The following is a 12915-nucleotide window of genomic DNA, read 5'->3' as shown; positions in this document are numbered from 1 at the left end:
CATATTAATAAAATCCATGAATAATCAAATCCACAAAAGCCAAAGCAGCAAAAGTGGAGCACTAAGCTCCCTTAAGGAAAATGTTTCATAAGAGATATAATATAGATGATCAATCAATCAATCAATCAATCTTTATTAATGCTTAAGCCAAAGGCCATTCGCATGATAAAATATAAAACCAATAACAGCAATTCAGAATTATAAAATATTCCATCGAATAGCATCAAATAGCATCCAGATTTAATACATAATATACTTCCAATCTAATATAGATGATGATGTTCATATAAAGAGAGCTATTGGGCTAGGGCTTTTGAGATCAGAATTAGAATCCCTGCTCAGGCCACATTCTCTCAGCCCCAGAGGAAGGCAATTCAAACCCTATCTGAACAGATCTTGCCAATAAGACCCCGTAATAAGGTTACCTTAAAATTGCCATAAGTCAACAACAACTTGAAAAAACACAACTTCATAGAAAAATGGCAGCATGATTAATTTCACGACTGGATAATTTAGCTACAGAGGCTGGGACAAGATGACCTTATGACTTCTTGGATCATAGCATGGCTAACTCTCTTCCCCCATTATATGGAATTTGGGTGTACACTCACTTTCTTCTTTCATGCTGCTATGAGCAACTACAATCTGACTTATTAGACCATGGGTGGATAACCTCTACTACGAGTGCCGGAAGTGACACAGGCAACGAATACCCAAGGCACACTGTCTAGGACAAGCAGTAGGAGAGCCTGTGATCCTAGCTGAACCTGTGATCTAGGCCTTCATTTCTGCCCAATCTTTTAGAGCTGCCCAGTTACTGTAATCCAACTCAATGGCGCAGAGAGAAAACCACATCAAAGTACAGAAGAGCTCAGTGTGGTGGCAATGTCTTGTATGTCTTGTACTTTGGAATTCCCCAAAAGTTGGCCACCAGGTTCTCATGACAACACAGCATGATAAAAAGTGCCACACACAATCATTTTGCTCTTTCCTGCTTTTGCTGTTCTTAGAGCTAACCTTTCCAAAGATTTGCCTTATGTGAGACATAACTTTGAGAAATGAACAAGTATCTACCAAAACAAAATTTCCTTATGGATTTCATTCCTCAGAAGGCCAGATCTGTCCATTCTTAGTCACTCAGACTAAGATTAGGGCTTTAACTCTTTAATTTCAAATTTGACTTAGAAAGCATGATCCCATTAATCTCTTTTGTAATAATTTACAACATAAGAAACATTACTGTAATGCGGATTATGAACCAAAATGGAAGCTAATTGGCTTATAAAATTACACATTTTTACAATAGAGATACACACCATAGAAAGCCACTTATATATAGATTTACGAATTGCTCCCTCACTAGCATTGCATTTGGAAGATTTCCTCTGCTTTTTTTTATAGAGTCATAGTGATGTAAATATCGATGCACAAATATTATACACAGACTGAGTAAAAGAGGCACAAATACAGAGAGCTTATTATCTCTTCCTCTCTGTAGCCATTTCTCTATTGTTTACTGCCAGGAATAAATATACAGACATGAATAGGCAATTTCTAGCTCTCTAATGGAATGTCAAAACTGAAAACAAAACAAAACCCAACACAGAACTGTTTTTCACCTCATTTTATTTTGTCGTGTTGGTCTTGCTAGTACAAGCATTATTTTATATCAAGTCAAGCCCCCTAACTGTAACATTTTAAAATGCAAACACCACAGAGAATAAATGGAGTTCGTTTGCTGCATAAACATACCAATCTGAAGGCTCTCCAGACTCCAAAAACGGGCCATTTCCCCTCTGGCTACCATCTTGCTGTCCAGAAATAAACCATATAAAATGCAGAATATGGTTTTTAATAGGTAAGGTTTAGCTCTTTAAAAAAAATCACCGTGGACTAGGAAAGGCTGCAAGCTACTGGAAATGCAGAAACAGCTTATTCATCGCTTTGAGCTTCTGTCTGCATTTCAGGCCAGAGACTACTTCGAAACTGACAGCTCACTCCCTGTTCAGTGTAGCTGTGAGTTTAGTGCATTTAGTGACATCATAGGTACCCTTAGGGAGGAAGTTACAAGATAGAAACACACACACACACACACACACACACACACACAAACATACATACATACAAACAAAGAGTGCTCATCCACATAATTCATGCACACAGGCTTCTACTGCCATAAGTGCTTACAAAACAGATTTATTATTGTTACTCTGAATTAGACTTTCTATTCATATATGTATACCTACTTTTCTTTTGTGTAGTCCAGAGGAAAAGGTTCCATTGCCAAATAGCTGGTTTTGTCTCATCATCATATGCTTGAAAATGAATGACTTGGTGTAAGTTATGTTGCAACACTGGGGGGAAAACAGACTGGCTTGGGGGTGGTGTGGAGCATGGTGACTATAGACCACACGCCCCCAACTCAGCCTCACGGTGCCAACCCGACCAGATGTTGGGCAGTATGGAAAAGCTCCTGCAGTGCAATGACTAGACACTTCACACCGCAGGAGTGGAGAAGAGCAGCGGTGGTGGTGGTGAAAGGTGCACCCTGGCGCAAAAAGGACCTGCTTTTTGCCACTCCTTTTTGCACAGAGAAAAGGCCAGATCAGGGCCGCAGCATGTGGTTGTGGTGCCTCCGATCCAGCGCACAAAGCGGTGGGGTGATGCCCCACCTTTAGGGCTGTTTTCGGCCATTACCTCAGACTGTAAATGGCAAATGTAAGGTTAAATACTGAAAATATAAAGTTACAGTTCTTCAATAAAGTGGATTATAATTCTCTCTCTCTCTCTCTCTCTCTCTGTTAATCATAGTGAAGTGATTACTTGACTGGGATCTCCAAGTCTCAATTCAAGACTTCTAATCACTTTATCTAATGGCTCTCCAAAAGTGTGTCCACACAGCACAATTACAGTCTCTTGACTGCACTTTAATTATCGTGGATCCATCTTAGGGAATCTTGGAATTTCTAGCTTCGAGGAGCTACTTAGAATTCTCGGTTAGAGTGTTCTAGCCAACTCCCCTAAAATATGTCTCTGGAATTTTATAGCAGAATTCCATGTAACTTAAACTACAAACCCCACAATTCTATAGAACAAAACAATGGCAGTTAAAGTGGTATCAAACTGTTATACTATGAGTCTTTCTCAGCTCATGCAGTGGTTCCCCCCACTCCATGCAGGTGGGAAAAACTGCAGGAGCTCAAGCCCATATTATAGAATCATCTCATATTACAGAATCATAGAATAACAGAGTTGGAAGAGATCTCAAGGGCCACCCAGTCCAACCCCCCACCATGCAGTCCAACACTCAAACCACTCATGCAAGAATACACAATCAAAGCACTCTGACAGATGGCTATCCAGCCTCTGTTTAAAAAACCTTCATAAGAAGGAGACTCCACCACACATCAAGGCAGTATATTCCATTGATGACCAGCACTTACTGTTTGGAAGTTCTTCCTAACATTGAGGTGGAACCTCTTTTCTTGTTGTTTGAATCCATTGCTCCAAGTCCTGTTTCCTGGAGCTGCAGAAAACAAGCTTGCTCTACCCTCAACATGACACCTCTTCAAATATTTAAACAGGTCTATCATATTGCCTTCTCTTCTCCAGCCTAAATGTACCCAGTTGCCTAAGTCAATAGGCAGTGAAGTGCACCTGCCCAACAATGGACCAAGGACATGCACTTCCATTGACTAAAATGGGGCAGAGCAATGCATGGGAACTCCAATCCATGCATGACTAGCCTGCCAATACAGCAGACTCAGGCGTGGTACATACCACCCCAAAAGGGCGGGCTGGAGTGGTGTTCCTCCGCACTAAAAACAACCCAGAAAAAACAGGTTCTTTTTAAGGCACCCAGAACACGTCACAAGTGCACCATTGGCGCACTGGTGATGTAAGTGACACACAGCAACTTCTGTATGCTGCACTTTGCTTATGTCATCATGGCGGCACCTGTGTGGATGGGACGCCGCCATGATGCCACCGCTGTTACACACTAGGGTTTGGGAGTGTGCGGTTACTGCGCGTTCCCAAAGCCTAGTATCAGCGGCAGCATGCCACTTTTGGCCCGTATGTTCCAGGCCTCACTGTAATTGGATAGTGTAGATGCATTCCTGGTCTGCCTTTTCTGTATCTCAGCCCTGCTTGTTTTGGACCATGTATGTTATTTCCTCAGCCCCTGCCAGCATGGACAGATGTTTGGGTCTCAGAACCCAGAACATAACAGTCCAAATCAGATACTGGCAACGTTATACAACACTACTACTAGTGCTGATGAGAGGTAAACACAGTATTCAGTCACACATTCTAAGAAAATTAATTTAAAATCACTAATTTCGTTGTGCAGGTATGGCCAGTATACAATTTAGGGATCTTATGGAGCATTTTAAGCATTCATGATCATTTAAAAAATGTAATATTATATAACCTGCTCTTCTGTGACATGCAACTATGAAAAAGTAAAGGACTGGATTAGGCACCTTTTCAGGGACAGCTCAGTTTTACAGTTCTATAATTCTAATTTCTACAAACAGAATGAGTAAAAAAATGTTAAACTTTGCACAATAAAAAAAACCAAAAATGTGCTTATATAGCCTAAGAAAATCCCATGAAGTCGCCATAGTTTGATAGGCAACTTGGAGGCACATACACACAGAGAAAGGAGACATAAAATATGGCAGTGGAGTTACAATTAAATTAAGAGCAGGTTAACAACATTGGAAATTTAAAAGCCTGGCCTTTTTCTTCTTTTGTTGCCTGTCATTAAAAATAGATTAGAAGAGATACAAGGCAAGCTTTCCTAGGGAAAGCATTCTAAAGGCAAGGTGTGATATGATAACTGAGAAGAACTTCCAAGCTTCCTCCAGAAGCCATCCACCTCAACTTAAAATAAAATAAAACTTCTCTGCAAATCTTCACAACCAGATACACTGTTCTAAGGCTGGGATTTGAAAGACTTGGGGAAAGAGTGTGGCTTGGCCCCAGTTGGTTGTTGTTGTGTACCTTCAAGTTATTTCTGACTTATGGCAACCCTAAGACCTATCATGGGGTTTTCTTGGTAAGATTTGCTCAGAGGAGGTTTGCCATTGCCTTCTCTGAGGCTGAGAGAATGTGACTTGCCCAAGGTCACCCTGAGGGTTTCATGGCCAAGCTGGGAATTGAACCCTGGTCTCCAGAGTCATAGTCCAACACTCAAACCACTACACCATGCTGGCTCTAGTACCCAGACATAAAAATGTACTTCCATCTGTGAAATCAGCCTTGGCTTGAAAGGAGGAATTGGTTTTTCACAAGCGCAGCTCAAAGTGTGCACAAAACGTGCAGATCTCTCCTCTCTTGGAAAAGTATGCATGTACTGTGGATACAATGTTCTGCAAAACAACCAATGTTGTATTTATACACACTATAAGCACAGGGACTATTTTGATACCCTGTTTACTTACATATTAGCAGTAGTATAACTTTTATATAGAGTGCAAGGATGGATGAAAAAGTAGGTGTGGGGGAAGAAATCATTGGTATCCAAAGCTAAACTTTCAACATTCCCATGGTGGATTAAAGTAATGGCCTTGCCAGACTCTATCACATCAAAGACTAAATCTTTTCTTTACAGTACTGGTCCTCGACATGCAACAATTCCTTCCCCAGGAATAGCACCACCAATTCCACACAAGGCCAGGGTGTTATTTTCCAATGCTCACCAATGTTAGCATGTTGGCATCTCTGAAAAATCTTCCTCTAGTATATTTCTACATTTCGATCACTTTTTAAAAAGTGGTACCAAATAAAGCTCTAGCTCTTCCAGGCAAAAAGTAAATTTCTATTACTTGAAAAACTCAGCAGTTTCTTTCAAAGACAATGCAAGTAGTGATGCTGGTCCTTTAACTGGGACATCTCCTCTGTTCTGCCTTGTACTACTGACTTGATCAAAAGACCCTTGGGGGCCCTGCTGCATGCAAAAAGTTTCAAAACAGCCACAGAAGCCATGTGATTTCCTGGCTGCTGCTGGCTCTAATGGAAAAATGAGAAGCCTGACATCATATTGCAATCTCTACACTTTTCACTTTCGAAAATCTGTATTTTACTGTCTTTTGACAGTGGCTGTCCCAACTTTCAACAAATTAGAGATTGAAATGTTATTTTTAAAAAAGAACAATTCCTAGAATCCTCCAGCCAACATGACCAATGGCATTAGCAAAGAGACAGCCATCCATGATCAGAATGAGAGTTCACATCCTTTCATCTTTCTAACAGTGGCAATCCAGTGCCTTTACAAAACAGATCATAAAGGCAACAACCCTCTTCAATTACTGTATAGTCAGCCCTCCACATTTGCGGTTTTGACTTTTGCAGATTTTATTATTCACAGATTTGATTAATATGTTATCTCTAGGTATCTCTAGTTCTCCCAGAATGACTCTATGGTCAACATTCACCAGAAGTCATGCTGGAAGACCTAGAGATTCCTAGAGAGAACACTTCTTTGGGCATTTGTAAGTCTTCCAGCAGAATTCTATGGTCAACTTCTGGTTATTTGTGTGTGTGTGTGGGGGGGGGGGGAGTTGTGTGTGTGTAGTTTTTCCACTTTCATCGAGATCTTGTGCCTCTAACCGCAGTGAATATGGAGGGCCCACTGTAGTTTGTTCCCAGGATCTGGTATTCAAATATCTATTGCTGCTGCATTTGGAGGCTCCACTTAATAGACATCATTGCTAGCAATTAATCACATCCTTATTCCTTTCTGATAAATATAGCAGGAGGTCAATAGATAAAGGAAAAGCATCTGTATGCCACATTCATTACTCTATACTGCATACAATTAGGCACCATACCTTCCTTCTGTTAATAGGATTTAAGCTGTGAACTGGACTGCAGTTCATGTTACCAAATGAAAGCATGACTTTATTTACAGTAAGCCATTAGAAAGCAAGAGGTGCCATCCCAAAGAAACACACCTTATTCTCAAAATACTTTTTAAAATCTACATTTATCTAGATAATTTTTTGGGTGGAGAACAATCATTGTTTTTTTAGATGAGATATTACAGTTCACATTGACCAAAAGGGATCATTTATCTTATACACCACTGTATTTAAAACATTTGTACATGTGTTATTGTTGTGTGCCTTCAAGTTATTTCTGACTTATGGTGACCCTATGGTGATAGGCAAACCTATCATGGGATTTTCTTGGCAAGTTTCTTCAAAGAGGGCTTGCCAGTGCCATCCTCTGAGGCTGAGAGAATGTCATCCAGTGGGTTTACATGGGTGAGCCAGGATTTTAACTCTGATCACCAGAGTCACAGTCCAACACTCAAACCACTATGCCATACTGGCTCTCATTTTATACATGTACATACATACAGGTTATCCTCTGAACAACACTCAATAGTCATTTGAAATTATGTGCAGAAATTATGTGTGTTTATCTCTCAACAAACGTGTAAGGAGCTTGGGGTGATGGGCATGGGATTTCTTTTTGTTTTATCTTCAGAATAATTCAGTGGGATAGGCTAAACTAAAGGAGAACAACTGATATAAATGTTTCATGTTCCAGTATTTCATGGCTGTGTGAGAAATGGAACCAAGGTCTCTTGGCATATGCCCATCACTATTTGAATTGCCTGACACTAGTGATGCAGATGCAGATGCAAGAGTGAGTCTGATGCAGTTGAACTGGTGGGGGACACCACATACTAGACCCCTACATAGTCCTAACATTCAATGGGGAACCTTGTGCCAATCCACAGGTTTCAGTCTTAAGAAAGTTATGGTGATAACAAAATGAGGCTTTGGACTTTTTGGAAGAACAGGGTGGTTTATTTAAATTCTTCTATCTCATCAACATCTTTATCATGGGGTTTGGGGGCGGCCTACAATGTAAACCGTTTAAAACACTTCCAGATTAAAACCTCAAATGACTGAAAGAAGATAAAAACTTATTAAACAAAACAACAGTGGAAACTTTAAAAGCTGCAACAGAATAAAACTATATACATGTATAACGTGATGTAAATTAGTCCCTAAAGGCTTTCATTAACTTAATTAATTAACTGCACTGCCTGCTTTTCCTTGTTTTGGAATTACATGTAACTATCAACTCAGATATATTCCCAATCTCATTTTGCAATTCCAGATGTTTTCAAGTTTTTAGGAACTCTAATAACACACCTTCTTCCTTTCACACTCCGTTGCCTGCTCTGCTTCAGTGCCTGGAAATGTTACTTTTAACTTTTGGGATTCTGGAAGTTGTAGTCCAAAAAGGAAAATTTCCAAACATGTAATACTTAAACTGGAAGGTGCAAAGGAGGAGAGTTTTAAATAAGAGCGGATATGATGTATTTAAATTTACAGCCTGTTCCCAAATTCTAAATCGTGACTCAGGATTGTGGTACTAGTCAGAATACACAATACTGCACACACAATATTGTGGGCACACTCTAGGGACAGAATAAGGGAGATGCCAAGAAGTCAATTTTAGTTTATCCCTAGTACTAAAATTAAATGGTTAGCAACCAGTATATGGTTTTTAAGGACTTGGGGTTATTCTAGAGTTCTGCCTATGAAAATTAAAGTAGGGCTATTTTCCAGGTATAATACAGCAAGAATGTTCTGAATAAGCTGAAGACTCCTAAAATTATTTATTGATTTATAATTATAAGTGTGTGTGTGCATTTTATTTATTTATTTATTTGTGTCCTGCTTTTTTTCCAAAACTGGGACCCAAAGTGGCTTACAGTCTAAAAATTTACAATTAAAACATACAAAAGTGATAATACACTTTGGTTTTCAGGCCAGTTTTAATGAAAATTTAGTCATTGTAGAAGAAATGCTATCAAGTATCTGAGAAAAAAATAGATGATATGTAACTGAGAACATCTTCTGCTAAATGTTTCATGGTTTGTAGTGAAGATAATGTGATAAGCAAGTGCCAAGATAAAACTGAAAGAAGAAAAAGCCCATGTATGCAAATGGTAGTGGTTAATAAATAAAAGCTTGTTACCAAGGTCCACATGATAGCTACACTGAAAACAAAAATGTCTTCTACTAAATTTATCTCTGGCAAAAGACTATGCAACTTAATCCTACAAAAAATGAGAGTTGCTTTACATATCAGCATGCCTTAATGGCAGAAAAGTAATAGGTTGGGAAAATCAGAGTAAATTGCACTGATTCTGTATGCCAGAAGCAGGCATATACATGTAACACAATTATAAAAGGAAGGACATCTACTCAAAGTGTTACTGTCACTTTGCTCCTAATAATCTTTTCTATCTTGAATGTTGGTACTAATGAAACTGGTCATTAATTAATGTGTGCGTGTTGGCAATGCAATATGCATATTCATAACACTCAGAAACAACCACAATGACCACATATCACACATCCACTCAATAGGTTCCCAGAACTTCATAAACCTATGACTTTATAAAACATGTAATGTTTTGACATTAAATGCCATTACATTAAATGCCATACATTACTTTCCAAAAGCATGTTCCATGCAGTTAACTTACATAGAGGCCCCAAACATTCCCTACTATAAATTGAAACTGAGCTTCCTTCTTGTTCTCCAAAGCCCTTGACATCTGTGTAACAGATAGTAAATTCAACAGGACCGGCAGTTGAATCTATTCCTTCCTCTTTGGTGAGCTCAGTCCATCTCAAAGAGAATATTGATTGCACAAGTTCTTGTCTGACTCTTAATTCTTTCTATTTGTTTGTGTGTAAACAGGGACGTGGCCAGGATTTTAGGAAGGGGAGGACCAGACTAACTGCCACCATTATAATGGGGCTTGGGTGTGGCGGCGCAGCAGCACACACCATTCATTTTTCTAATGGAAGGGGAGGTCCGGACCCCAAGAACCCCCCCCCCCAGCTACGTCCCTGTTGTAAAACATCTAAGCCATTCTCTGACAGATCCTTGAAGTGAGGGAGAATCTTAAAATAGAAACAGAGCAACAACATAGATGATGAAAAACAGAATAGAATCATAGAATCATAGAGTTGGAAGAGACCGCAAGGGCCATCCAGTCCAACCCCCTGCCATGCAGGAAATCCAGATCAAAGCATCCCCGACAGATGGCCATCCAGCCTCCGTTTGAAGACCTCCAAGGAGGGAGACTCCACTACACTCCTAGGAAGTGTGTTCCACTGTCGAACAGCCCTTACTGTCAGGAAATTCCTCCTAATGTTGAGGTGGAATCTCTTTTCCTGCAGCTTGCATCCATTGCTCTGGGTCCTAGTCTCTGGAGCAGCAGAAAACAAGCTGGCTCCCTCCTCAATATGACATCCCTTCAAATATTTAAACAGGGCTATCATATCACCTCTTAACCTTATTTTCTCCAGGCTAAACATACCCAGCTCCCTAAGGAGTTCCTCATAGGGCATGGTTTCCAGACCTTTCACCATTTTAGTCATCCTCCTTTGGACACGCTCCAGTTTCTCAATGTCCTTTTTGAATTGTGGCGCCCAGAACTGGACACAATATTCCAGGTGGGGCCTGACCAGAGCAGAATATAGTGGCACTATGACTTCCCTTGATCTAGACACTATACTTCTATTGATGCAGCCTAAAATCGCATTGGCCTTGTTAGCTGCCGCATCGCACTGTTGACTCATGTTCAACTTGTGGTCTACTTGGACTCCTAGATCCCTTTCACATGTTGTCTCCTTAAGCCAGGCGTCCCCCATCCTATATCTGTGCATTTCATTTTTTCGCCCTAAGTGCAGTACCTTACATTTCTCCCTGTTGAAGTTCATTCTGTTAGCCGTGGCCCAGCTTTCTAGTCTATTCAGGTCATTTTGAATTTTGATCCTGTCCTATTAGCTATTCCTCCTAATTTGGTGTCATCTGCAATTTGATAAGTATTCCCCCAATTTTTTCCTCCAAGTCATTGATAAAGATGTTGAACAGTACTGGGCCCAGGACAGAGCCCTGTGGGACTCCACTGGTCACTTCTCTCCAGGATGAAAAGCTCACAAATATGGTTGATCCAAACTGTAAGAACTCTTTGTGAAATTGAAGTATTTTCTAAACACAACCAATATCATTAACCTACAAAACAGGGGATGGACAGGACAAGATAGTTTTTTCTGTGAGACACAGTGCTACAAGCAAAGTGTAAACACTACAGCTGACTGGGACAATATCTAAATAACCTACTTGTTTACTTACTTATTTTACATTTCTTCCATGTCAAACTCACCATGAGATGCTCTCATTTGTCGCTTGCATCCAACTCTGTCCAGACCGATGGGTGTGCTTTGTGAAAAGGTGAAAGGACGGAATCTGGCTGAGACAGCTTTGTAAGGAGGAACCTGATGTGCTGGTACTGGAGGGCGTGCAACTGGCTAAAAACAAAATGAAAAAAGAAAGCTTGTTACTGCAAAATCCTATGTGGAACCCTAACACCAAGCCAGGCAAGAAATGAAATTATTAAGGCAACAAAATATTTGCTGCACTGTAGTACAATAAAATATGACAGTTCTATATAAAATCCATCATCCTATGTGCTACTTATTCTCTGAAAGCAAGTCCTTATGCATTAACCAGCACCCTCCATGCACAGGAAGAAAAGTGCACATAGTAATAGGAAAACCCAAGATTTGCAGAAGTAAGAACAAAAAAGATGATAGAGGGAAACTAAGCTGAATCCCATAAAGGTCCCCCCAAATCCAAGTATTTTCAGTGCCCATACAATGCTTGCTTAGTATCTGTTGGGAGGGGGGCAGGTAATAAGTGGACAAGGGAGATAACTGAACAAAAAAGTCTGGAGAAATGCAGTTAGCTTGTTGAAATACCAGACTGGAGCATGACACAATGCAGCATGTTGTTGCAGGTTGCACTGATCCTTTTATTTCTAACCTTCAGAACTGAGTGTTGTTTCTCTGAAAGTCAAAGTTGGAGGAAGGTATCAGCATATTTGAGGAATTCCCAAGGTTTGGAAAAGAAAAGAAAAAAACTTGTAGGGAAAAAATGCTGAAAGGAGAAGAGAATCCCCCAAATAGCTGAATGACAACTTTGTTGCTAACTGCTATCAAATCAGCTTTGACTTCTGGTGACCCTATGAACAAGACACTTTCAAAATCCTGTCATCAACAGCCCTAGTCAGGTCCTGCAAATTCAGGGCTGTTGTTTCCTTGATTGAATCTACCTACCTGTAATGTGGCCTTCTTCTTTTCCTACTGCTTCCTACTTTACCAAGCATTATTGTCTTTTCTAACAGGTCATTTTGTCTCATATGTCCAAAATAATGAGAATTAAATGCTGACTGATGATGGAATAGAATAAACTAAGATGGCATATTTAAAATTTGTATGCTATTCAGGCATAATTGGTTGCATCTTCATGTTTCCGAGTAGTATACTGTCAATAGTTTTTTGTGGGTTTTTCGGACTATGTGGCCATGTTGTAGAAGAGTTTCTTCCTGACGTTTCGCCAGCATCTGTGGCTGGCATCTTCAGAGAAGATGCCTTCGACTTCACAGTATATTGTCAGGTTGGTTTTTGTAGCATACCATGAATGACTGGGGGGGGGGGGTAACATGTTAAGGTCACTCTGGAAAGTCTATATTGTTTTCTCAAAAATGTCTCTACATTCTAGACACTTGGAATAACAGAGTCCAAGTCAAAAGGTGTAGCATATTGGACCAGATACCTGAACTTCATTTTTTTAATTGGTAGGATTGCTATTATTTAGTTCAGTGGTTATGTGAGGGATGGAGCTATGGGTGTAATTTTCCCCCCTGAATTCTGCCCACATTTTCTTCCTATCCTTCTTCCACATCAATTTATAAGATTTGTGGTGTTTTTGGCATGGAAATCCTGTGTGCATTTATTCATACATTTTATCTAATTTATACATTTTCCCTACCAAATAAAACATGTTTGTCCATATTTTTCCAAACTG

At 39.9% G+C, this 12915-nt stretch overlaps 1 protein-coding gene across 7 annotated transcripts in view; it reads right to left on the bottom strand.

Annotated features, from left to right (window-relative positions):
• The window catches only part of LOC149319929 (spermatogenesis-associated protein 13-like), a 201194-nt gene that overhangs the window by 23371 nt on the left and 164908 nt on the right, over positions 1-12915 (bottom strand). For 6 of the 7 annotated variants that reach the window (XM_089512606.1, XM_089512609.1, XM_089512610.1 and 3 more), the window contains one exon: positions 11213-11357. In XM_089512606.1, coding sequence (XP_089368732.1) covers positions 11213-11357 — 145 coding nt within the window. Of the gene's footprint in view, positions 1-1752; positions 1988-11212; positions 11358-12915 lie in introns of those variants that run through there. The other variant, XM_089512611.1, reaches the window with a different exon arrangement.

Source organism: Sceloporus occidentalis, unplaced genomic scaffold, assembly GCF_023333645.1.
Source record: "Sceloporus occidentalis isolate IW3139 unplaced genomic scaffold, rSceOcc1.0.p SCAF_2, whole genome shotgun sequence".
NCBI classification, from domain to species: domain Eukaryota; kingdom Metazoa; phylum Chordata; class Lepidosauria; order Squamata; family Phrynosomatidae; genus Sceloporus; species Sceloporus occidentalis.
Note: the sequence above shows the minus strand (reverse complement) of the source record. Positions and strands in the feature narration are given on the sequence as shown.